Source organism: Martes martes (assembly GCF_963455335.1).
Source record: "Martes martes genome assembly, chromosome: 15".
Classification (NCBI taxonomy): Eukaryota; Metazoa; Chordata; class Mammalia; order Carnivora; family Mustelidae; genus Martes; species Martes martes.
This window is the reverse complement of record NC_137903.1, coordinates 61,968,594-61,994,860: the sequence shown is the minus strand read 5'-3', so window position 1 is coordinate 61,994,860 and position 26,267 is coordinate 61,968,594. Positions and strand designations below refer to the sequence as shown.

Below are 26,267 nucleotides of genomic sequence, written 5' to 3'. Positions count from 1 at the left end.
AATCACCACAAACCCTATAGACATTAAAAAGATAAAGGAATATTAGGAGCAAGTGTATACCCACAAATTTTTTAAATGTATGAGTTATTTTCTCCTCTTACTTTTTTTTCCTTTTCTTTAAGTAGTCTCCATGCCCAGAGTGGAGCTCAACGCAGGGCTTGAACTCACAACCCTGAGATCAAGACCTGATCTGAGATCAAGAGTTAGATGCCTAACCAGCTGAACCACCCAGGTGTCCCTATGCCCACAAATTTGACAATCTAGGTGCAATGGACCAATTCCTTGAAAGATACAATTTGCCAAAACTCACACAAGAAGACAGGTAATCTAAGTAGGCCTATATTTGTTAATGAACTTGAATTAATAATAAAAAACCTTCTAAAACAAAAAGCATCAGGCCCAGATGGATTTAATGCTGAATTCTACCACACACTTAAGGAAGAAATGATACCAATTCTCTACAATCTGCTCCAGATAATAGAAGGAGAGGAAAACTTCCTTACCCATTCAATGAGGCCAGTATTACCCTAATACCAAACCAGATAAAGATATTATAAACAAAGAAAACTACAGACCAATATTTCTTTTGAGTATAGATGTAAAAATCCTCAACAAATAATAACAAATTAAATTTAATAAGATACAAAAAGAAGTATACACCATGACCAGATATGCAGAAAACTACAGACCAATATTTCTTTTGAATATAGATGCAAAAATCCTCAACACATTATAACAAATTGAATTTAATAAGAAATAAAAAGAAGTATATACCATGACCAGATATGCAGAAAACTATAGACCAATATTTCTTTTGAGTATAGATGCAAAAATTCTCAACAAATAATAACAAATTTCATAAGATATAAAAAGAAGTATACATCATGACCAGATACGCAAGACTGGTTCAACATTTGAAAATTATTTACTGTAATCCATCATATCAACAGCCCAAGAAGAAAAATCACATGATCACATGGTACAAAAAAGCATTTGACAAAATCTCTCTATTCATGATAAAAACTCTAAATCAAGACACAGACCTTATATTTTTCACACACACACATACACACACACACACACCTCAAAATGGATCATAGATGTAAATGTAAAACACAAAACTATAAAACTCCTAGAATAAAATCTAAATAGGAACTTTATAGATACAATACCAAAGCATAACCTATGAAAGGAATGGGTGATAAGCTAGACTTCGTTAACATTAAAAACTTAGGCTCTGCAAAGACACCGTCAAAAAAACAACAAAAGCCACAGACTAGGAGAAAATATTTGCAAAAGGCGTATCTGATAAAAGGACTCTTATCCAAAATATACCAAGAACTCTTAAAACTCAACAATAAGAAAACAAACAACCTAATTTTAAAAAACAGGTCAAAAGATCTGAAGAGACACCTCACCAAAGAAGGCATACAAATGTCAATAAGCACATGAAAAGACATTCCACATCATAAGACATTAGAAAAAGGCAAGCTGAAGCCACAAGAAATATGGCAAACCCATAGGTAACACCATACTCATTAAAAGCTAAAGCTTTTCCTCTAGGATCAGGAACAAGACAAAGATGTACACTTTTACCACTTTTATTTGACATCGTATTTGAAGTCCTATCCAAAGCAAGTAAGAAGAAAAAGAAATAAAAGGTATTCAAATTGGAGAGAAAGAAGTAAAACTGTCACTATTTCCAGATGACATGATATTACATATAGAAAGACCTGAAGACTCTAATAGAAAGCTGTTAAAACTATTAAATTAATTCAGTAAACTGCAGGACACAAAATCAAATACCCAAATATGCAAAATATATACAAACATACAGGAATTAGTTGTGTTCTACATAATGATAATGAACTATTGGAAAGAGAAATTAAGAAAATAATCCCATTTACAATTGCATCAAAAATAATACAAATTAGCTATGAATAAATTTCACCAAGGAGATGGAAGACTGAATACTGTAAGACATTAATGAAAGAAATTGAAGAAGATACATATAAATGGAAAAGATATTCCATGCTCATGGATTGGAGGAATTAATATTGTCACAATGTCCATACTACCCAAAGCAATGCACAGGTTCAATGCAATCCTTATCAAAATTCCAATGGTATTTTTTCACAGAAGTAGAAGAAACAATTCTAAAATTTGAACGGAACTGCAAACAGCCCCAAATAGGCAAAGCAGTCTTGAGAAAGAGTAACAAAGCTGGAGGCGTTATGCCGTCTGATTTCAAACTGTATTGCAAAATTATAGGAATCAAAATGGTATGGCATAGGTCTAAAAACAGACATATAGATCAATGGAACAGAATAGAAATCCCAGAAATAAACTCGCAATATACGATCCATTAATTACAACAAAGAAACCAAGAATACACAATGGGAAAGGACAGTGTCTTCAATAAATGGTGTTGGGAAAACCGGACAGCCACATGCAAATGAATAAAACTAGACCCCTATCTCACACCACACACAAAAATTAACTCAAAGTGGATTAAAGACTTGAACGTAAGAACTAAAGCTATAAAACTCCTAGTGTAAAACATAAGTGGGGAGATCCTTGACGTTGATCTTTGCTGTGGCGTTTTGAATCTGACATCAAAAGCAAAAGCAGCAAAGGTAAAAGTAAACAAGTGAGACTACATCAAAGTAGAAAGCTCTGTGGAGCAAAAGAAATCAGCAAAATGAAAAGACCACCTACTGAATGGGAGAAAATATTTGCAAACTATACATCTGATAAGGGGCTAATATCCAAGTGTGTGTGTGAGTGTGTGTGTGTGTGTGTGTGTAACTCATACTACTCCAAAGCAAAAAATTGAATTAAAAAATGGACAGAAGTTCTGAATAGAATTTTTTTTCAAAGAAAACATACAGATGGCCAAAAGATACATGAAAAGGTGTTCAACATCAGAGAAATGCAAATCAAAACCACAATGAGATGTCACCTCACACCTGTTGGAATGGCTAAAGTCATCAGCATTTTCATGGAACTGGAAGATATAATCCTAAAATTTGTATGGAACCAGAAAAGACCTCAAGTAGCCAAAGGAATGTTGAAAAAGAAAACCAGAGCTGCAGGCATCACAATTCTGGACTTCAAGTTCTATTACAAAGCTGTAATAATCAGACACTATGGTACTGGAACAAAAACAGACAAATAGATCAATGGAACAGAACAGAGACCCCAGAAATGGACCCTCAACTCTATGATCAGCTGATCTTCAGCAAAGCAGGAAAGAATTTAACCAATGGAAAAAAGACTGTGTCTTCAAAAATGATGTTGGGAAAATTGGACAATCACATGCAGAAGAATGAAACTGGACCATTTTCTTATACCATACACAAAAATAAACTCAAAATGGATGAAAAATCTCAGTATGAGACAGGAATGCATCAAAATCCTAGGGAAGAACAGGGGCAGCAACCTCCTTGACCTCGGCCACAGCAACTTCTTGCTACATATGTCTCCAAAGGCAAGGGAAACAAAAGCGAAAAGGTACTGTTGGGACTTCATGAAGACAAAAGCTTCTTTACAGTAAAGAAAATAGTCAACAAAACTAAAGGGCAATCTATGGGAATGGGAGAAGATATTTGAAAATGTCTTATCAGTTAAAGGGCTAGTATCCAAAGTCTATAAAGACTTATTGAACTCAACATCCATAAAACAAAAAATCCAATCAAGAAATGGGCAGAAAACATGAATAGACATTTCTCCCAAGAAGACATACAAATGGCCAACAGACACATGAAAAAATGTTCCACATCACTCAGCATCAGGGAAATACAAATCAAAACTGCAATGAGATACCACCTCACACCAGTCAGAATGGCTAAAATTAACAAGTCAGGAAACAACAAATGCTGGCAAGGATGCTGAGAAAGGGGAACCCTCTTGCACATTCTCACAAATGCAAACTGGTACAGCTTCTTTGGAAAACAGTATGAAGATTCCTCAAAGAGTTAAAAGTAGAGCTACCTTACAACCCAGCAATTGCACTACTAGGTATTTAACCAAAGGATAAAAACATAATGATTCAAAGGGGCCCATGCACCCCAATGTTTAAAGCAGCAATGTCCACAGTAACCAAATTGTGGAAAGAGCCCAGGTGTCCATCAACAGATGAATGGATAATGTGTCTACACACACACACACACACATATGCACGCATAAAGGAATATTACTCAACCATGAAAAAGAATGAAATCTTGCCATTTGAAATGACATGGAAGGAACTGGAGGGTATTATCTTAGCAAAATAAGTCAATGAAAGAAAGATAAATACCATACATTTTCACTCATATGTGGGATTTAAGAAACAGAACAGATGAACATAAGGGAAGGGAAGGAAAAATAAAACAAGATGAAAGTTGAAAGGAAGACAAACTATAAGAGACACTGAACTCTAGGAAGCAAACTGAGGGTTGATGGAAGGGAAGTGGGTGAGTGGAAGGAATAATTGGGTAATGGCCATTAGGAAAACAGTACAGAAGTTCCTCAAAAAATTAAAAATACAACCACCATATGATGCAGTGATTCCATTCCTGGGTATTTATCTGAAGAATATAAAACATGAATTCAAAAAGTTATATGGACCCCACGTTTATTACAGTATTATTTATAATAGCCAAAATATGGAAACAAAGTAAGTGTCCCTTGATGGATGAAAGGGTAAAGAAAATTGGTACATATGTAGAATGCCATATTATTCAGTCACAGAAAAAAGAATGAAATCTTGCCGTTTTTGACAACATGGATGAATCTGGAGGCTTATATCAAGTGAAATAAGCCAGACACAGAGAGACAAATCCTGAATGGTATCACTTACATGAGGGATCAAAAAAAATCAAGCTCACGAAAACTAAGAGTAGAAAAGTGGATGCCAGGTGTTTGGGTGTTGGGGAAATAGGGAAAAGTTGGAAAAATGTATAAACTTTCACTTATCTGAGGATCTAGTGTGTAACCTGGTGACTGTAGTAGATAACACTATATTGTACAACTGAAATTTACTAAGAGAGTAGAACTTAAATATTCTCAGAAGAAAGAAAGAAAGAAGGAAGGAAGGAGAAAGAGGAAATGGAAGGAAGGTAGGGAGGGAAGAAGGAAGGAAGGGAGGGAGGGAGGAAGGAAGGGAGGAAAAGAAGGGAAGGGAAAGAAGGAGGAAAGGAAAGAAAAAAAGAGGGGCATCTGAGTGGTTCAATCAGTTAAACGTTGGAGTCTTGATTTTGGCTCAGGTCATGATCTCAGGATCATGCTGAGATTTTCTCTCTCTCCCTCTACCCCTTCCCCACCCTCTCTCTCTCTCGAAATAAGAAAAAGAGAGGAAGAAAAAAAGAAAAAGGTAAATATGTGAGCTCGATGGAGGGGGAATCCTTTTCATGGTGTATTCATACACCAGATCCAAAAAACCGAAAAGATAATAACAGAACAAAACACTAAGGGTCAAACCTTAAAACTATAAAACCCCTCCTTGATGATTTAATTCCATTCTTTAAAATTCAATTTCCTTGATTGTAATTATTTTTTAATGAATTTCAGCCTTTCTATCTAAAGAGTTGGTGAGTTGCAATGACATTGCGGCTTGGCTGGAGGACTTGGGTTCAACTAAAAGGTGTCTGGGAAAAGTGATGAAGAGTCTGTTTGTCCTACTAACAACACACAAATGATAACTCCAAGATCCTTCCTATTGAGTTCTTCTTTTTTTTTAAGAGAGACAGAGGTGGAGAGAGTGTGTGCAAGCTGGGGGGGAGGGGCAGAAGGAGAGGGAGAGAAAGAATCCCAACCAGCAAGCAGGCTCCATGCCCAGTGTGGAGCCCCACACAGGGCTCGATCCCGACCCTGAGATCATGACCTGAGCCAAAAGCAAGAGGCAGTGGCTCAGCCGACTGAGCCACCCAGGCGCCCCTCTATTGAGTTTTTAAATGAAATTCACAAAAAGTGAGAGGAAAAGGGAGCCTCCACACATACAGAGCTAGAATTTCTTTAAATTCCAGGATTTTCAATTGAAGAAACAGACTATCAAAATAAGAAATTTTATGAAAGAAAAGAGTATCACATCTCTGAAATGACTGACTACCCTACATTTTCTTGAAAGTTGGAGTCTTCATGAAAGACACATATTTCCCCCTCATTTAGAAAAAGATAAAAATGTTTATCTTGATGTATAACATATTGCACTGAGAAAATGAAGTAAAAACTTTTCACAGCACATTGAAAACAGTTTCATTTCTTAACATCAGATCTGATTCCACAAACATCATTTCTATGGCATAATTAATTTTCATTTAGTTTCTATAACATAATTAACTACTAGTGATTATACTCTGGCATTTTAAAAGAGTGCATTTCTGAAACATTTAATTAAGAGATAGATGCAACTTAATTTCTAATTGATTTGTATTATGTTGGCAATTTATAATACATTCATACCTATAAGGAAGCTTTTGGGAAATGATATGAAATACGATATGCCCTGTGGCCCCTATGAAAGATGTATATTCTACTTCAACATCCAGAGAAAGGATTGTCATCTCCAAGATACACAAATCTACAGACATGATTTTACCAGCACAAATATTTCTGGTACATTCACCAGGGTAATTCTAACAGTCAATATGGTAACTGGAAAACTCTACATAGGTCATGTACTTCAGCCTTTAATCCAAAATTGTATCAGTAATTCAATGAACATTTTTAAAGATTTTTATTTATTTATTTGACAGAGGGAGACACAGAGAGAGAGAGGGAGCACAAGCAGGGGGAGTGGAAGAGGGAGAAGCAGGCTTCCCACAGAGCAGGGAGCCCAAGGTGGGGCTCAGTGCCAGGACCCTGGTTTCATGACCTGAGCCAAAGGCAGACGCTTAATGACTGAGCCACCCAGGTGCCCTGATTCAACAAATATTCACTGTCACTATGTGTTAAGCACCGTGGACAATACAATATATTTAAGGCTTAACCCCTGCCTTTAAGTACTTGAAATCTAAGTGGGAATACAAGAAATATAGCCATAATCCCAATGGCATGCTGGAGTCAGCTCATATCAGTTTATGAGAGCTGACTGCTAAGATTTCAAGAAATTTGACAAACTTATTGAATACTACCATGTAATTTTATGAACTCACAATTTCATTATATGAAAACCAAAAGCAATAAATACTCAAAACTCATCACTTTTTTTTTTTTTTACTACATTTTACTGTTAGGTATGTTCTTGAGGATTTTATGACCTTAGGGACATAGGACTATTACATAATGGTGTTCAACTGTGTAACTTTTCCCAGCCCCAAGTTCAGAGATGTCGTCTTGCTAGTTTGAAATTAGCCACCATAAGAATATTTATACCATGTAAAACAGCAAATGTTATAAACCAACGACCTCCCCCAGCCCCACTTCCCTGGCCCTTGCTCAATATTAAACATTTACTGGCACACAACTGGTCAGTAAGATAGGATAATTCACATTGCAAGCAGAGCGTGTTAAATTTCAGTTGAATGGCTTATGGTTATAAGCATCATAGGGGCTCAGATAAAGGAGTAATAAATGATAGTATTCTAGGAAGCCCTAGAGAGAAGAATAAGTCTTTTATAGAGGATTATGATAATAAATTTGGCAAGGATATTATTAAACAAGAAAGGTTACGGCAGCTAATAATGAGCATGTCAAGTCGGCTTCTGAATGAATTAAGTGGCTCATTTCTTCTTAAAGACTGTCTTCACATTGGTGTGTTTAGCTGTGTTTTGGCAATCTCAGATTGCAAAATAGAAGTCAACACATTGTTCTGAAGAAGACTGACAAGCATCTAGAAGTTTTGTCTTCAGGAAACCCACTATCCCTCTCTGGCCGCTGTGTCTTATATTTTTGGCTCTTAAAGGCTGTGACTCTCCCTCTGCCTTCTCAATGGCCTCAGTGAGGTCTCTAATCCTTCATCTCCCCCATTAGCTCCAATTTCATCGGCTCCCTCCTTGACTTCCTTCTCTCCCTCCCCACCTGGAGGCCAGACTCATCATCTGAGCCCATATCTCACCAACATTCTTCTGTGCTATGCATCCCCTCCTGCCATGCACCGATCAGCAGAATCCCAACCCTTCTGCTCAACAGAGCCCTTCGTCCCGCCTCCCAGACCTTTGTGTCCTCGTTTCTCCCTGTTTGGTCCCCTCAGACTATTCCCAGCTCCAGCTCTGCTTACTCTCCACAGATGTCCCGTCCTACGTGACCACAAAACCCTGAGGCCTTTAGAATAATTCCCAGCAGCCCAAATCTTTTGGAATCTTCTATATCCACACCTACCCTTGATCTTTTCTTTTTGTTTTAGAGGTTGAGACATCAAACATTTCATCATTGGCCTTGCATTTTTCTAAACTTCTTCTGCAGGATCTTGCTAATCTCTGTTTCTCCCACTCTCTCATTTCCACCTATAGTACCCAAGTCTCTCTTTTTTTTATTTTTTTATTTTATTTATTTTCAGCGTAACAGTATTCATTGTTTTTTCACCACACCCAGTGCTCCATGCAATTTGTGCCCTCCCTAATACCCACCACCTGGTTCCCCCAACCTCCCACCCCCCACCCCTTCAAAACCCTCAGGTTGTTTTTCAGAGTCCATAGTCTCTCATGGCTCTCTTCTAATGTGAATCATGTTTTGCTTAACATATAATCTCCTTTGAACTATTATACTATACCTCTTCCAGAAAAAGTACTCTTCATTCACTATCTCCACTACTTTGACATTACTTGTTCCCTCTATAATCCTCTCTCATATAACCTTTCCCCACCCTACTCTGTAGAAGAGACTCTCAAGTTGGCCAATGTCTGCATTGTATAACTGAGAGACACTGAACGTGTCAGATAGCTTCAGGACATTCAGCATTACTTATCTTACTCAGTAAAACTCTATTCTCTTATCTTTTGGGAAGCCAGAGTTTTCTCCTGGTATCTTACTATTCCTTTTCTTTATGACTCCTCTTTTTCATGTCTGCTGTTGAATGGGGTGTTCTCTAAAGTACTCTCCCTAGACGACTTTAATTCTCACTTTCTAGGCACTTGTTGGGTGATGTTCCTCTTCTCTAACCTACTAAGACCTATATGCTAATGAAACCAAGCTATTTTGGATTTTGGACTTAGTATACCTTCTCACCATCTCCACTTGGATATCTTATAGCCCCTCAGACTCATATGTTCATAACTGAACTTAACTCCCCCACTTCTCAATCTGTATATTTTATAGGATTTTTTATTTCTCTTGATCCATCAAATCATCCTAGGCAGAAATCTGGCAACCCCTCATGATTCCTTCCATAAACCACCAATCAACAAATTCGTCTGTATTCTCTTATGAACACTTGTTGAATCTGTCTTATCTTCTGTATCTCTATCCCCCTAGGCTATGATCTCCAACCAGTATCTTGCCTCAATTTTATTACTGCCAAAACTATTGTCTAGTAGTCTTCCAGTATTTTTATGAAGATGATATCCAACCATCTCAATAGCTTTCATGTTTCTCCATCCCCTACCATAGCACTTCCATAGTCTGGTCCTGCCAGCCTCTTCACGTTGTTCCCTTCACTGCCTTGTACTTAGGTTTCTTTAACTCCGAGCCTGTGGCTGCTCCCTGGATAACCCATGCTGGGAGTTTGTTAATGTTTGGTGCCTGAAATACTGTTCCCAATCTTCCTCTCCTTCTTTCCTTCAACCTCCATAATCTTTTTTTTTTTATTTTGGAAAAGAGGAAAAGTTTTTGTTTTTAATTTTTTTACAATTTCATTGAGGTGTAATTAACCCCATAATCCTTCAACGGTCAGATGATACCAACTCTAGGAAATTGTTCTAACTCTCTCTGAGTACCTCTTTTCCCAACTGGGTTAGGTATCTGTTTTGTGCCTCAGTCTCTTTATTTATCATTTTTTAATTATGCCTAAGGGTGTGTCTTTAGAAGACACCAAGCATGTTGAGAATTATTAATATACCCAACATTGTCTAACTAATTGTCTTAGGACTTGAGGAATTTGACCACTCTAGAAGAAGCTCTAGAGCCTGAGTATTTATTTGTTTAGCAAATACTTACTGATGAGTTGATACGTTTGAGACACTGTTCTATATGCTGGGAATTTAAAGATGAGTAAAACTAGGTCCTTGATCTTATGTCCCATAAGGGAGAAAACAAAGAGATTCCCACAGAGGATGATAAATGTCATGATATAGATATTAGAGAGGTATAAAGAGGAGCAGACGAGAGTTCTTAGAACATCTCACACAGGATTTTGAAGGGAGAAACATTGGAGACGGCTTCCTGAAGAAGGTGCCATGCGCGCTGAGTTTTGGAGATCCGGTAAGGGCCAGCCAGGCAAGCAATTCCATGAGAGTGGATAAAGAGCCACATGAAAGAGCTGGCATTTACAAAGGTATGGAAATGAAAAAGAAAAGAGTGAGTTCCAGAAACTCACTATAATTAGAGCACAGAAAGGGAGAAGGCTTGGGAAAGGTGAGGAGGGACAAGCCAAACATGAAAAAGTCTCCACAGCAGACTGAAGACCTGGAGTATTAACCTAAGAGCTACGTGAGCTGTTGAATTCTTTGGCCAGGAGAATGGTCAGTGAGGAGTTTTTCACAAACTGCCCTAGCAGTGAGAAGGAGAATGGGATGGGGAAGGAGGAGGCAGGTTGGGAAGGAGGAGATGACTGGGAAGATAGGGTAATAGTTCGGAAAGGAACTGACGAGAGCTGGAACTCAACTGGTAGAAGTGAGAATGGAGAGAGACCAGATCCATATATAATTTATAAGCATTGGCAACCTACTGGATGAGAGGAACAAAAAGAATCTAAGTTTCATTTTTTCGTTTGCAATGATATTTTTTGCATATGTATTATATACCAGAAACTGTTCCAAGAATTGATAAAATGGTACGCAAAAAAGACCAACTCTCTCCTCTCTTGGAGCACATATTCTAGTGGGAAAGACATAATCCAGTAAATGATACAAATTTAGGAAATGAAGTAGGGTTACAGGATAAAGTGATTGGAGGCATGTTTTTGATAGGATGGTCAAGAGAGAGTACTCTGGGGAGCTCACGTTTGAGCAAAGAGCCTTATGAGGTGAAGAGCCAAATCATGGAAGGTCCAGAGGAAGTCTGGGAGCCGCGGAAGGCTGCTGGGCTTCTGGCTGGGAGGGCTGTTTGCTTGGCTGTGCTGTTTACTAGGAGAGAATGTAAGTGAAGGAGTATGTTGACAAGGAAGCAAATGAATTCTAATGTCACTTCTGCCACTTGTTGGTTGAATGGTCTTGGGGATGTTACTTACCTGAACCTCAGTAACCTCGTTAATGAATGGGGATCATACTTTTTTTTTTTTTTTATCTCCCAGGACTTTTGCGTTGCTCAAACAAGCTGAGATGAGTGAAGGTCTCTTGAAAACTGTAAAATACCGTAACAGTTAAAAGGGTTATTATGTGCTTGTGGACATTTATGATCTTTCACAAAGAATTGATTTTTAAAGAACACTTTGATTTCTGTATGTTGTCAAAATCCAGAATAATGATGGTACTAGGGAAAAAGAAAGGAACTAATCTTTTCCTTGGGGAAAAGTTATGACAGGGCCCATATTCCCTTTTTTCCAAGCGTTAAGATCTTTTGATCGAGTGGTAGTTTTTGTGTTAGGTTTTAAATAAGATAGTAATCTTTTTGCTCTCATTTAGATTGCATACCTTCTTTTTGTGAGGGAAAATTTGTCCTTCAACTAGCAGGATCTAAGGCAAATCTAATTCCCTTTTTTCACCCCAGTGGAGTAACCTCAAGAGCAGGACTTAGTTGTTCACACTCTCCTTATTTTATTCCTTCTTTATGCTATATCCCAATCCATTTTCCTGTGCGCACACACACACACACACACACATACATACACATATTCACATGCACACACAAAGGCAACCATTCTGTTGGGTTTAATATACCTTTACTTATACATTTCCTTAAAAATATATATTTGTATGTATTTTTAGTTTATGTAATGGTATTACAGGGAATTTAAATTCCTACTCTGCCCCAGTGTTCCGCAGACTTGGTACTTAGTAGCTGTAAACACTTAGATTCGCTGGAAGGTTTTATTTTTCAGACTAGCCAGTACTTTCTCATCCATGCTCTGGAAAGTGTCTATTTTGCAAGAGTCAGGAGTTTGTCTCTGAGCCCAATTCTGAGCTTCCTAGTATTTACCATAACGCCTGGGACGTGGCTGATGATACATTCAGCCTGAGAGAGTCAGGATACGGAGGTAAAAATACTCAAGACAGCCTCAGCAAATGGTGATCATCGATCTATTCAGTCAGATTCTGGCTGAGCTTTTCAGCAGTTTCCTTGGGCCACTCTCGTAAATCTAGAAGCTATAGAGATTTCTCAAGTGATGCAGTATAATAACATTTTCCCGAAATGCCAGTACCGTTGGAGAGTCATCTCAAGAGAAGGACAGTCAGGTCCTCTTCATCTCTAGATTCAACATATCCCTATTTCTGCAATTTCCTATAATGAGTCTTAAGTTGAGCCAGATGAAACTGCAATTACACTAATACATGATTGGCCAGCTGTTAAAATGGGAGCCAGCACGGCTCCCAAAAAGGCAGGGAAAAAACTCCTCTCGAAAAAATTTCCATTTCAAACATGATTACCATTTTGGTTATAATTTTGTATGGTAATTTCACAAATGGAGTTTTGTACCAGCAAGAAAATGAACATCTGCAATTAATTATGCTGTGTAAAGGAGGCTGGCCTGTTGCAAGACAGACGTTGAACCTTTAACCCTTGGATAGCTCGACAGTTCCCCAGAGAGGAGCAGCTAACTACTCAGCATCACTTTCCTCAGTTACCCAATTCGGTAGCAGGTCATTATACGGGAAAGTGGATAGTGCCCCCCCCAGTCGGGTTGCAACAGGGCCAGGCAGAACTGGTCTCTGTCCTAGCACTCACGAGCTTTGGGACCACCAAACACCATGTGCACAATACCATTAGCTCTTCTCCATCTGTTTTCCCATCTTTAGATGGGAAGGAAGATACCTACCTTATGGTCTTATAAAAGGCACCTAAGTTACCTCGTGGAAAGTGCTGACTTAACGCCTGGCGCGTAGGACTCAGTAACTGTAAGTTCCTTTCTTTGTTCCCATCAGAGAGATACTGAAATGCATCAAAAAAAAAAAAAAAAAAAAGAATTTGAATCCTGAGAACAGGCGGAGTGACTGTAGAGCTGTCCTGGTTTGGGCTTCATGCTCCCGCATCTGGAGTAAGGGTCATAAAACCCCGTGGGCCAGCTCCAGCTGGCCACCTGTTTTTGTAACATCTGCACACCAAGAATGATTTTTCCATTTCCAAATTGCTGAACAAATCAGAAGAATAATACTTCATGCCCCCTGAAAATTATATGAAATTCAAATTTCTTTGCTTATAAAGTTGTATGGGAACAGGGCCACGCTTGCTCATTTATGTATTATTTATGGCTGTTTTCATGCTACAGTGGCAGAGTTGAGTGGCTGGGACAACAGAGCCTGTATGGCAAAGTCTGAAATATTCACTATTTGGCTCCTTAAAAAAAAGAGGCTGCCAACTGCTGATCTAGAGTTTTCTGTTGGACTCTCCCTTGTCCCTTGGGATTGGGCACAGTATGGCTCAGTGGCAGGTAATACTCAGAGTGTGGACCACTTAAAAAAATACCTCAGCGTGAGGCAATCTTACTTCACATCTCCTAGGAGAAAATAAAAATGCCTTCTTCCTCACTCCTTGCCTTGACTTTCACTAACTACCCCCACCTCCAAGGAGAGAAAAGATACTGGCTCAATAGCTACTCTTTATCAGTCAATGAATCCCCCCCAACCCCCGGTGCCTTCCTATCTGAGTACCATTTTACATTCAATGAACAACACCCCAGTTACCCCTCTAATTTCCATCTGACTAACTTCTTCCCTCCCTGATTTGCATTTATATGACAAGAGCAGGGAAGCTGAGGTGAAGGACAGGGTCATTCAGTTAGGGCCTTTTGATGGGAGACTGAGTTTTTATTTTTTTGAAAGAAATTGTCAGGAAATGTTTCCCTTTCCAAAGTGCTATTGTCTCAAGAGGACCAGGGAAAACTTCAGAGGGAACTTCCCAGAATCAGTACATTTCTATTCTCTGTGATTCTGGAAAGGGGCACTGTCAACCAGGTGTTCATTTCTTAAGGATATTCAAACAAATATTTGTTGGGAGCCTTCTATGCTCAAAGTACCATGGTGTCTACATTTTATTTTCTATGAAATGGACCATGTGGGCCTACCTTGTACATGAGACTGAGCCTGGTGCCATCCTGCCGTGTGTGGTGTTTACAGGGCTCACTGAGACACCCTGGCCAAGCGGGCAGCCCTACCCTCCCTCTCACCCACCACCTAATCCTTGAGGAGAGATGGTGTGGAAGACCTGGGCTCAAGTCTAGACATGAAATCAAATATTTCCCTGCATTTTGATATGAGTAGAAACATTCTTCACTCTTTAGATGTAGAATGCTTTAGAAATACCATAATAGATTTCTTACAAAGCATTTGATTTCTTAGAACACTCTGGTGTGTTTTGGTTAGAGTAAGATATACCTAGTAACAGAATAAAAAAGCAGCCATCCAAAGAAATGAAATCTTGCCATTTGCAACAACGTAGATGGAACTAGAAGGTATTATGCTGACTGAAATAGGTCAATCAGAGAAAGACAATTATCATATGATCTCCCTGATGTGGAGAGCTTAGGGGGTAGGGAAGGAAAAAATGAGACAAGATGGGATAGGGAGGGAGACAAACCATAAGAGACTCTTAATCTCACGAAACAAACTGAGGGTTGCTGCGGGAAGGGTATGGAGAGGGTGACTAGGTTATGGACATGGGGGAGGGCATGTGTTATGGTGAGTGCTGTGAAGTGTGTAAGCCTGACAATTCACAGACCTGTACCCCTGGGGCAAATAATACATTATATGTTAATAAAAATAATTAATTAAAAAATTATTAAAGAGATGTCAACACACAAAAAAAGCAATCTGTTCAAAAATATACAGTTGAATATGTATATAAAATAACTTTTTTGAGTTTTTTCATCAGTTGACATCAATTATAGCTTTAAAAGCTGAAATAGTTAAAAGTACAGTTCATTCATTTGTAATCCATCTAACTTTGTGGGCCAGAAAAATAAAGAGTATAATTCTATTGGGCAGGTATTTAAAACAACAACAACAACAAATTTAAATTCTAAGTATGTATAAGTTCCATTGCAGATGCTGAGAAATTGAGAAAATGATAGATTTTTTTTTTCATGATCAACTAACAGGATATTAAATAGTTCTTTTCCTGCTGTCTTGGGATTTCAGCTAATGCCCCATTTTCAAGAGAAGTCTGCTAAAACATCCTCAGAATTATTACAAGGTGGTCAGACCAGTCCCGTGACCCTTCTGCCATTGTCCATCCCCAGCAAAGAGGGGACAACTAGCAATTCCAAAATAATTGAAGAGAAGGTTCAAGGAACACAGCTGTGGGATTAATTGGGGAATGTTGGGGTGATTCATCTGTCTTCTCCGGGTGGAAAGTGGAGGTTGGAGAGAGAACTCCCCCTACCCCAAGCCAAGTGAGGACAGCTTCAGGAGAACCCATTCCATGAGCACCTGCTCCCGAAGAGCCACAAGGGGTGGGGGGAGAAGGCTGCTGGCTGGGCTACATTGTGACTTATGCAGCCCTGGGTCCTTAGCCTCCCACCATAATACTATTCAATATTCCACATGATTTTTTATATAACTTTAAATACTTCCATATTTTTTTCTGTTTTAGAAAAAAGTCAGTAGATTTTCGTGGTTTCTGGAAATTTTATTTTTTTTCTGATGTGAGAAAAAATGAAAACATTTATCATGACCTCAAACTTACATTTTCTTTCCTTCTGATTTTAAGAACAATTAGAGCATTTTTGTAGGACCCTGAAAGTACCATGAGCCCGAGGCACTGTGCCTTCTGTGTCTAATGGACACTTTCCTCCCTTGGACCAATGACAGTGGGAGGGGCTGCAGTCACAATGACACTGCTCCACGTGGCGAGCCGTGTGAGCTGTGTCCCGTGAGACACAGTAGGTATCTTAATAGAAGCTGTGCTAATGGGAGCTGGCCCAAGAGGCCTTGTTGTCGGTGCAAGGGGACACGGGAAGAGGCCATGTTTAGAGACAGAGGTAGAAGAAAATGGTGCCATTCCTGGTTTGTAGCCCCATTAAGCTCAGCTCAGTCCATGTACCCGTGACAGTTACAGAGTGTGTCATTGGCAAAACTCGAAACGAGTCCCCAGTCAGAACTGTCTACTTCTTCTCTAGGACATTTAAACATTTTCACAATTCTAAATTCTGACTTTAGATTTATGTTACTACATTGAGGCTTCTTTTCATGAGCTTTGAAAAAGAAAGAAAAGAATGAGGAAGTATTTTATGTACTGATTTGGAAAGATCTTCAAGATATAATATTAAGTGAAAAAACAAAGAATGGAAGGATATACACGGCCATGTGTGTTTAAAAGGAAAGGAAAGAACACGCAAGCCTCCGAGGCAAGAGGAGATGAAGGCCACTTGCTTTCCTTCCCTCCCACTCCCCCTGCCCCGTCCTGGCTTCAGGGTCTGCTTACCTCCTGGTCTGGGGCTCCTTCCAGGTGCCCCTTTCATAGAAGCATGTCTCCTCCTTTTCCCCATCTGGTCAGATGCAGTAACAGCTCTCAACTATTGCTAGCACCTGAGGGCAGTAGTAGTATTATTATCCCATTTAATAAGTTAGGATGCTGAGGCACTGGACAAAGCCAGGATTTAAACCTACACATTTTCACTCAAGCTCAGCTCTTCTAAGCCCAGCACAGAACTACTCACGGATACTAAGTTAACACCCAAAACCTATATACCAAAATTATATAATAGATGCTCTGGTTGTAGGGAAGATAACATGGTATCAGGAGATAGAAGACTCTACTCCATTAGTGAGGGCAGGACTATGGAGTCAAGGCAAGGCCCCTGTGAAAGGGAAGCGTTTGAGCTGACGCTCACAGGAGGACACTTGCTAGAGGGGCTGGCGTCTGGGGCCAGCACATCTTGGGCTAGTGTAGAATCTCCTGAGGAGAGAGAGAGCTCAGTGCAGCCAGAAGGGGGGCTGGCTCGAGCAGGACGGCTGGAGCACAGCATGAGGGGAGAGAGGAAGGCATGGGGCCGCCCAGGGCCACGCAGGCCAGGCAGGCCAGATGAAGGAGCTCGGCTCCTCTTGGAGCCTCAGGAAGCCCCTGGAGAGACATGCTGTGCTCTAACTCAGGTTTTAGGAAGACCACCATGGCTGAAGCATGACAGCAAGATTTGAGGTGGGAATGTAGACAGAAAGACGGACAACGGTGGAAGCTGAGAAGTTAGCACTTTGTTGCAGAAGGTCTGGTGGGAGGGGTCGGAGGCTTGAACCTAGACACTGTAATAAGAACCGGAAGAAGCGGTCAGATTTCAGGTATATTTTAGAAGTCCAATCAACAGGACTGGACAGCAGGTGGGATGTGGTTGGTGGGAGAAGAGGACATGTCCAAAGCTGTCCTGGCCTTGTGTACACCAAACGGACCCAACTTGCCATCCATTATCCTTTCTGGATTAAGAAGGATCGGTCTCTGGTCCCAGCCCCAGCGGGGAGGACCGGATTTCCTGTTAAGCAGAAACAGTACAGAGTACTGTGCTAATATCACCACACCATGGAATAAGTAGACTCTATCGGTCAGTGTGGATTTCATCATTTACTTATAATAGTTTCTGTGGTTACATAGATTTACAACCAGCTTAGAAATAAGCCTATTGAACACAACCTACATGTACATTAGAATTAGCTGGATATAGGGAATCGTAGAGGCTTTACATCTAATTTGTGTTTCCCAGGCCTGTCAGAGAGTTCTCCATGCCAAGAGGAGCCAACACTTTCTGTTACTGCACAAAAGCAAACGTGATTGTCACTGGAGGTAAGGGTTCGTGTTGTACAGAGATTCTCTACTTTGCCAACCGTGCTCTCCTTGATTAATATAATGACAGAGTGCTTCTCTTAGAATGACAGAGTTTTGCTCCTAGGGAGCCTTTTAGAGAGTTAAAAATTTTGCATAAATTTAAATCTGTCATTCTTTTTCTTTGTGCCTTCTGGATTGATGGCACACTTAGAAGTTTCTTCCCCGGCACTGGGATATGGGTTATAAATTCTTCTGTATCTTACTCTAACTTTTTTATTGCTTTATATTTTATGTTTGGATCTTTACTCTCTCTAGAAGTTATTTCAGCATGTGAGAGCATGAGATCCCAGCCTGGGGCCCCTGTGTGGGCTTTAGAGGAATTCTGGGGTCCCCTGTGGCCTAATGAAACTTGTGTGTCTATGTGCATTTTTCTGCAGAGATAGTCCAAAATGTTATCAAGTCCTCAATGGGGTTCATGTCCAAAAGGGTCAAGGGCCAATGTTTTAGAGTTAGCAGAGAAGAGGCCAAGGAGAGAGCCCTGAAGCATTCTAATGTTTAAGGGTCAAGGAGGATGGAACATAGGACACACGGTGGTCTGTGGAGAGTATGATATATGAAGCTCAGAGGGGAAGGTGGACGATGGAAACGTTCCTCAAGCCTCAGACTTGTCACCTATAACCCTGGGGTCCTAATACAGTAGGATGGCTTCGAGCCTGGGCTCTAGAGTCAGACCATCGGGGTGCAAATCTTGGTTGTCTTTCTAGCAAGTTGTGTGGCCTTGGGCAGGTCATTTAATCCATTTAAGTTTCAGTCTACTCTAAAGTGGGACTAGATAATAGTACCTACTCATAAGATTATTATAAGAATTAAGCAAATTTGAATGAAGTACTTAATGTATAATAAGTGCTCAATATATATTTGCTAATAATAATACTAACAATAACAAAAACACACATACTTCATATGGTGGTGCTTAAGATTCGTTGAGATAATGTATGCCTGGCACATAGTAGATTTTCAATAAATATTAATTCAATCCATCTACAACACATAGGCAAAGTCATGTTGACAAAAGTGTGGAGGTTTTGTTGGAATAAAATGAAACGGGAGGTTCCAGTCAGGAAGCTGTTGCAGGAGTCACAAGTGAAATGGTGAGGGTCTGATTATTGTTAGTGAAATGGAGTAAGAAAGGACAGAGCTAATCCCATGGGAAAGAAATCAGTCATAAAACCTGAAGCCGGAATGACATTGGGATTAATAAGAGGGATCAATCAGCTCCGAGTTTGTAAGGTGGGGAAAATGGAAGAGTAGCAACTGTATTGTTACCAGAGATCAGGAAGAGGGTGCTCATGTGGGAAAGAGAGCAAACACATCTCAAGTTTGAGCTTGAATGTCAAGTGGGATTAGACACCTGGGAGGACGCACCTTCTGGTGATGAAAAAAGACCCAGTTGGATATAAGGATCTAAGGCTGCTGGAATGAATAAGAAGAACTCCCAGGGACACGTCAAGATCAAAGTCACCTTCATCAAGGAGCATGTGGACTTGAAAGATATAAATGAGCAACGCAGAAACTCCAAGTAAACATCAAGAAATGGCCTATACTGGAGATCGAACATTAGAAAGGGAAAGAGCAAACACAATTTTTAAGAAAGCTCTGCCATCCAAAAGATCAACACATGTACCATTTGGAAAATGCTTTGAGCAAGAATATTTATTAACAAAAATGTTCGATGAGTAAGTGCTCCCGGCTCTTTCTATGTGACATTTCTTCAAATTCCTTCCCCCAGAACACACACAGCCACAACGTTTGGTTTTCTACCAAGACTAGCCTGCCTCGACCCTGAAATGCCAATATTGATAAGTACCATTGACCCTTGAACAACACAGTGGTCCAGAGTGCCAATCACTCCCCTCCTCCCCCACCACCACCACCAACAGTAGGAAGTCCACACGTAACTTTGAACTCCCACAAAACTTAACTACTAGTAGCCTACTGTTGACTGGAAACCTTACAGATAATGTAAACTTTGCATTCACACGTATTTTGTATGTTCTTTGTATTATATGTTGTATTCTTACAATAAAGTAACTAGAGAGCAGAAAATGTTAAGAAAGTCATAAGACAGGAAAATATGAATTTATAGTTCTGTAGTGTATTTATTTAAAAAAAAATCTGTGTATGAGTGGGTACGCACAGTTCAAACCCATGTTGTTCAAGGGCCAACTGTGTGAAGATAGCCACACTCTCACTTCACACCTGGCAATCTCCCCTGAGGACATAAATCTAAAACTTTTTTTTAGCAAATGCACAGTACTCATATTGTAATTTGTGCTCCACTTTGGCCCTTTGACAACACTTAATTAAAACTACCTTACGGTTCAAATATTATTTTTAACAAATTACATAGCAATCTACTGGAAAGCAAAACAAGTAAAAACAATGCTCTGAAAGTTAGAAGAGGTGGTTTTAGTCGTAGCCCGGTCTCTAACCAGCCGTATAATTTCAGCTCTCACGTAATCTCCTGTTGCTCACGTTCCGTATCTGGTAAAATGCGGAAGTTCGACTACAAGAATTCCAAGATCCCATGGAGCTTAAAGAAGCCTGATTCTGTTGTTTAAAGAAATTCCTGTTCATAGGGAGATAAATTAAAATGTCCTTTGGAAAATTTGGAACCCTCTCTGCCAATCAGGTATATTGTAACTTACTGGTACTCAGTGTATAGTCAGAGCTCTGTGCGCTCAGAAAAATGAGGCATTGATGGGCCACAGACTTCTAAATTTCAAGTAAGGACATCAAGGAAGGAAAGCAAAGCATATGGGTAAGAAGTCTGCAGAGTAGAATGTGGGGGTTATGGCTTGGACTGGGAGCAAGTTTCATGGCGCCTGGTAGTGATGATTCTAAGAATGAACATGGATCCAAGCCTTTGAGCTGTGCTAATTGAGGTTATCCTTTGAAGAGCTCAATGCCAAAGTCTAGAACTCATAAGGGAACAAATACTAAAATTACATGTTTAAAAAAAAAAAAGAAGTGGCATGCTTGTATTACACTTTCTGGATCCCTGCTGCCCTTTGCTGAGTTGATGACTGTCTTGGCTTCTTCCTTGTGAGGGAAACGGCCCTGACCACTCGAGAGGAAGAGGTGGGGTGCTCCAGGGATGAGAGGGAAAGAGCCCAGTGGTCCTCAGAGAGGAAACAGCAAAATCGCCCCAGAATCGAAGTGCGATGGATACTGCCCTCAGCGGGGCAGATCTTCAGTTCCATGACAGTCGTGGCCTTCTGTCCTCCTTCAACTCAAACCCTCCACAGGAATCCTCTGAGAAAGTAAAATGGTGCAGTTGAAGTGAAATCCCATTTCTAAAATCTGATTGTTCTGAAAAGACAAGCTGTCACATCAATCTTAACCAACTCCTTTGACCAGCCCTTTGTTCTCACACAAAATACTTCAAAATGTTAAGAATTGACCAGCTTTCATATAGTTTGTCATCTTAAGCATTTTAATCATTTCTGAGGGGAAAAAATGTGTTTGGTCCAGTTCTGGGACTCAAATCATTTTCGTGTTTACGGATTAAGATATTTGACCCTCATGAACCTCAACATTCATTATATTGTGAGATGGCCAGCTACAGCCTTGGAATCTTATTTTTCTAGCTCCTTTACCAAAACGAAACATTTAGCAGCGTGACTGACAAGCAACTGATACTTCTTGCCGTGCAAAAATTATTAAATGGTCACAGTTACGGAGCCTCTGTTGGTAGAAGATGCAATTCCTCAGTGACTAGAGACACATTTTCCTCAGGAGAATACTTTTGTTGATGAGTGACTCAGCCGAGCACGTTGCTAAATGTACCGTGTGGCCCAGCTGATGACTCAACACATACTATGAAAGCCACTTCGTGAGGCATAGCTGAATGTGTGAAATTTGCAGGGACGTTTGATGAGCTGGAGAAAACAAAGCCAAACCAGGACAAAGTACTTAACCCAAACAAAAACAAAACCAAATAAAATCGCAAACTTCCTGAGCATTTCTTTTTAGCTCATGGTTGTCTCTATCGGCCATTTTAAGAGTTAAACTCCTACTTTGGGCGGTTTGATGTAGACAAATGATTCTCTGCCATCCAAGATAATCTGGGGGCTCTGCATGCATCTGTTAATGTTTCATTCAATCAGCGTGTCTTGCACAACTGCTACAGACTAGGCGTCATGAATCATAGAGATCAGGTTGCATTTTAACCTTCAAGAATTCAAAATTTAGTGGTATGAATAGGGCATGTTAATACACAGCTGTGATAGCACGTGGTGCATGAGCAGATTCGTGGAACTGAATTCATGGGACACGTGGAACAGATTCATAATCATAATAACAACAACATGAATTAAACACGGTAGGCATTCAGAGCTTAGTATCACCTCCATTTCTGGTCATTCTGGCTCTAAAAAACCACCGCACAGATAACATGAGGATTCCACTGCTATCATCAGAAAGCAAGCCGAGCTGGAGGACCTCTGGTAGCCGACCGGAGGAGACCCCCGTGAGACGGGGCTTCCTTCCTAATGCACACTGGACAAGGCTCTTTGTTCGCCGCATTTCCCACACAGCAGTCTTCCGTTGTATCCTTCTTCCTGTGACGGGCAAGTTACAGATTTCCTTCTAAGGGTAGCCTGACCTCATCTTCCAGGAGTGATAAAGTCCAGTTCAGGGGCAGCCTGGCCCACTGCTTGGGGGCCCGAGGCTCACGCTCTGAACATACTGCAGCAAGGACGAGACTTCTTAGCCATTGCCAGCAAAAAGTCAACGCAAGCAAGATACTGCTTTAAGGGAATTATCTCATGACCTTTACAATTCCAGATTGCTCTGTATTCTCACTGTAGTAACCTCTCCCTCCACAGCACACGATCATAAAACTTCAGAGTGGGAAGGAATCTTGGGAGATCAAAACTATACAGATAAGAAAACTGAGGCCCCAGAAAAGAGAATAATTTGCCTCAACTCATCACCTGACATGTGACTAGGCAGCTGGGAGCTCCAGTCTGTTCTCTTTGCTCCCAGCCCCTGCTCCTCCCCCCTGGACCACCGGGACCGCTGTAACCTGGTTTCCACAGTCCCTCCCTCCCTTCCTTTTCTCTGTGCACTGAGCCAGCTCATGTCCTCCAGACTGAGACATTTGGATCCACTGACTCACCAGCTGAGATAAGAACTTGCTAAAGGAAAGAAAATCCTATCTTTATATGTGGTTTTATCGGAATCCTGGTTAACAAAAAGAAAGAGAGAAACGAAAATAAATGGAAAATAACAAAGGAACAAGGAATTAACCCCTAATGAACCATAATGTATTGTTTATAGTATTAAGTCCTACCTTCATATTTTTATTTTCTGTGACTACTTCCTTTCCCTCTATATCTGTTATGCTTGCCCTAGTGCTACCACTAGATTTCAAACTCTCCAGAGCAGGGCCCATGTTTCATACATCAGTGTATCAGTTCCTTGCTCTCTCCCCCCAAACATATAAAACATGTTGCAAATGGCAGGGACTTAGAAGAAGAACAGAGTAGAATTAGCTCATACTCCAGGAACCGCTCAGATTATCCATGGATGACCCCATTTAGTCTTACAGTGAGGTTATGACATAAGTTCTGGTCATCCCCATTATATATACAGGTAAAGAAACCCAGACACAGGAGGTGAGGTCACTTCTTTGAGCCATAAGGCTCGTGAGCTATAGAGTCCTGTTTCAAATCAAGGTAGACTTTCCCCAAATCAGCATTTTTTAAGCACTTCATGAGTCACTCTATTAGCCAACTCACTTACTTAGCAAACATGTATTATGTACTTGCTATTTGTCAAACACTACAGATGAGAAATATGAGCCTCACCAGATAATGGGTAAACAGACCTTTACACAAACCTCGATGGCTGGATAGAGCTCATGCCATAAACAAAATCTGAAGCAAACACCCTCAGAATGGGAAGAAGCAGCCTTAATGCCATCTGAGGCTGGGGACGGTGATCAGGAAGGAAGGGTTGGAACTAAGTCTGAAAGGGCATGTTTCGGTCTTCTGAAGAAAAAAAAAAGACTTTTAGTAGGGTCAGTATCTAGAATTTTTTTGTATCTTCAACATTAGCAAAATGTCAAGTGTACGGTAATTTCTCAAGATATTTTTCTTCTTGTTAATAAGGATAACGTGGAAGTTTTAAATTAAAAAATATCCTACTTAAAGAAAGAAACAAAGAAACAAGGAAATGAAACAAAGAAACAAAGAAAGAAAATATCCCACTTACTCATTGACAATAGTCCTTAAAATATCTTGGGTGCTGTCTTGGTCAGCTTAGGTTGCCGTAACAAAATACCATAGGCTGGGTGGTTTAAACAGCAGGAATTTATTTCTCACAGTTTTAGAGGTTGGAAGTCCAAGGTCAACGTGCCAGGATGTGGTCAATGTCTAGTGAGAGCCCTCTAGATGGCCTGCACATGGCTGTTTTCTTGCTCTCGGACAGAGAGTAAGCGAGCTCCCTGGTCTCTTCTTACAGGGACACTAATCCCATCATTAGGGCCCAACTCTCATAACTTCATTAAGTCTAATTATCTCCCAAAGGCCCCATTTCCAAATACCATCACATTAGGAGTCAAGGTTTCATCATTTGAATTTTGGAGAAGTAATTCTATCCACACCCGTTGCTGGAGAAATGGAAAGTAAGAGTGTGCTGTGCCCTGAGATTTTTCAGCCTACCTCTAGTAAGACTCCGGTCCCCAGGGACCTCTGGAATGAAACAGGAGTCAGGCGAACATTCAACGGAGGCTTATTTTTGTTTGGATACATGTTTTCCTTCTCTTGTGCCACTAGAGAGTTAAACCTCTGGGCCAGGATTCAGCATCCCAAGATTGAAGTTATGGGAGCTCAGTAAATATGTGAACTCCTACTGTGGGATACACGCTCGAGATGGTATAATAAGAAATAAGTTCTGCTTTTAAGTGGATGGTCCAGAAAATTGGGTCATTAATTATAAAAGATGCCAGGGGCAAGGGGCACGTAGGGAGGGGCTCTTGGTTTTAAAGACTATGAAGACATTCTGAAATAGTCTTGGAAGTACAGTCAGGCTACGATTTGAAGAATGGTTTGGGATACTCAAAGGGGAGAAAGAAAAAGGTTAAGAAAATACTCTCTTCCCTTTTTCCATGGAGCCGGACAACATGATCATGGAATTATGAAAATATCTGTGTCTATCACATTTCCCTGGGTTATGAATATCCAACTGGCAAGTCACCTAATTCTCCCACGTAACTGACTGGTTCTTTCAGTGTATGCAAGTATATTTTCATAAAAAGTCCAGTATATATCAGCAAGTCCATTATATGGGCTACAAAATATATGTTACCTGATTAACTAACACGACCACTTTGAATTTTAGATTTTGTTATACGTAAATTGTGAGTTTATAACTTAGGTTACCTATAAATGGTAACTTAGGCTGTAACGTTATTATTTAATCTTTTTTTCCTAGTGCCCTGAAAGTCCTGGGAAATAAATAAGATGCTCAAGAATGCACCAAATATTCCTACTGTGATACCATTTTCTGATACGTGATTCTGGACAAATCATATTTAAATCATTAAATTAAAAAATTAAATTAGTCATTTAATTAAAAAATTATTAAAATCATTTAATTAAAAAAAATTGGGGCACCTGGGTGGCTCAGTGGGTTAAGCCTCTGCCTTCAGCTTAGGTCATGATCTCAGGGTCCTGGGATCGAGCCCCACATCAGGCTCTCTGCTCAGCGGGGAGCCTGCTTCCCCCTCTCTCTCTGCCTGCCTCTCTGCCTACTTGTGATCTCTGTCAAATAAATAAATAAAATCTTTTAAAAATAAATAAATAATTAAAAAAAAAAACAATTAGACTATGACTATGCATTAGTTCAGGTAATGCTAGATGCTGTAACAAATAAACCCCAAGATGTGTAATGACTCAGACAAAATGGAAATGTATTTCTTGCTAGTCATGTAAAATCGAAATCAATTCTCTTAGTTTACTGGCTGAAAATCAATAATCTGAGCACATCTAACTATAAGGGAGCCTGGGAAATGTAGTCTAGCTATGTGCCCAACAAGAGACAGTTACAGGTGTGGTGAACAACTAGCCTGTCTTTACCATAAAGCTGGATGTGTGTGTGCATAAGCTAATAAAATTTTATTAAATTTTAATTTTACTACCACCAGAATTCTAATGGACCATGGGTATAGGATATGATAAAAAAAAAATCCACAGGAGGAGATACAATTAGCAGATATA

The 26,267-nt window shown here is 40.0% G+C and overlaps 1 protein-coding gene across 1 annotated transcript in view; it reads left to right on the top strand.

Moving 5' to 3' along the window:
* WDR64 (WD repeat domain 64) overlaps positions 1–26,267 on the top strand; it is a gene marked incomplete at both ends in the record, with an annotated part of 144,240 nt that overhangs the window by 43,927 nt on the left and 74,046 nt on the right. The window contains one exon of the mRNA XM_080825207.1: positions 17,921–18,000. Within this exon, the coding sequence (XP_080681333.1) occupies positions 17,921–18,000 (80 nt within the window). The remainder of the gene's footprint in view (positions 1–17,920; positions 18,001–26,267) is intronic.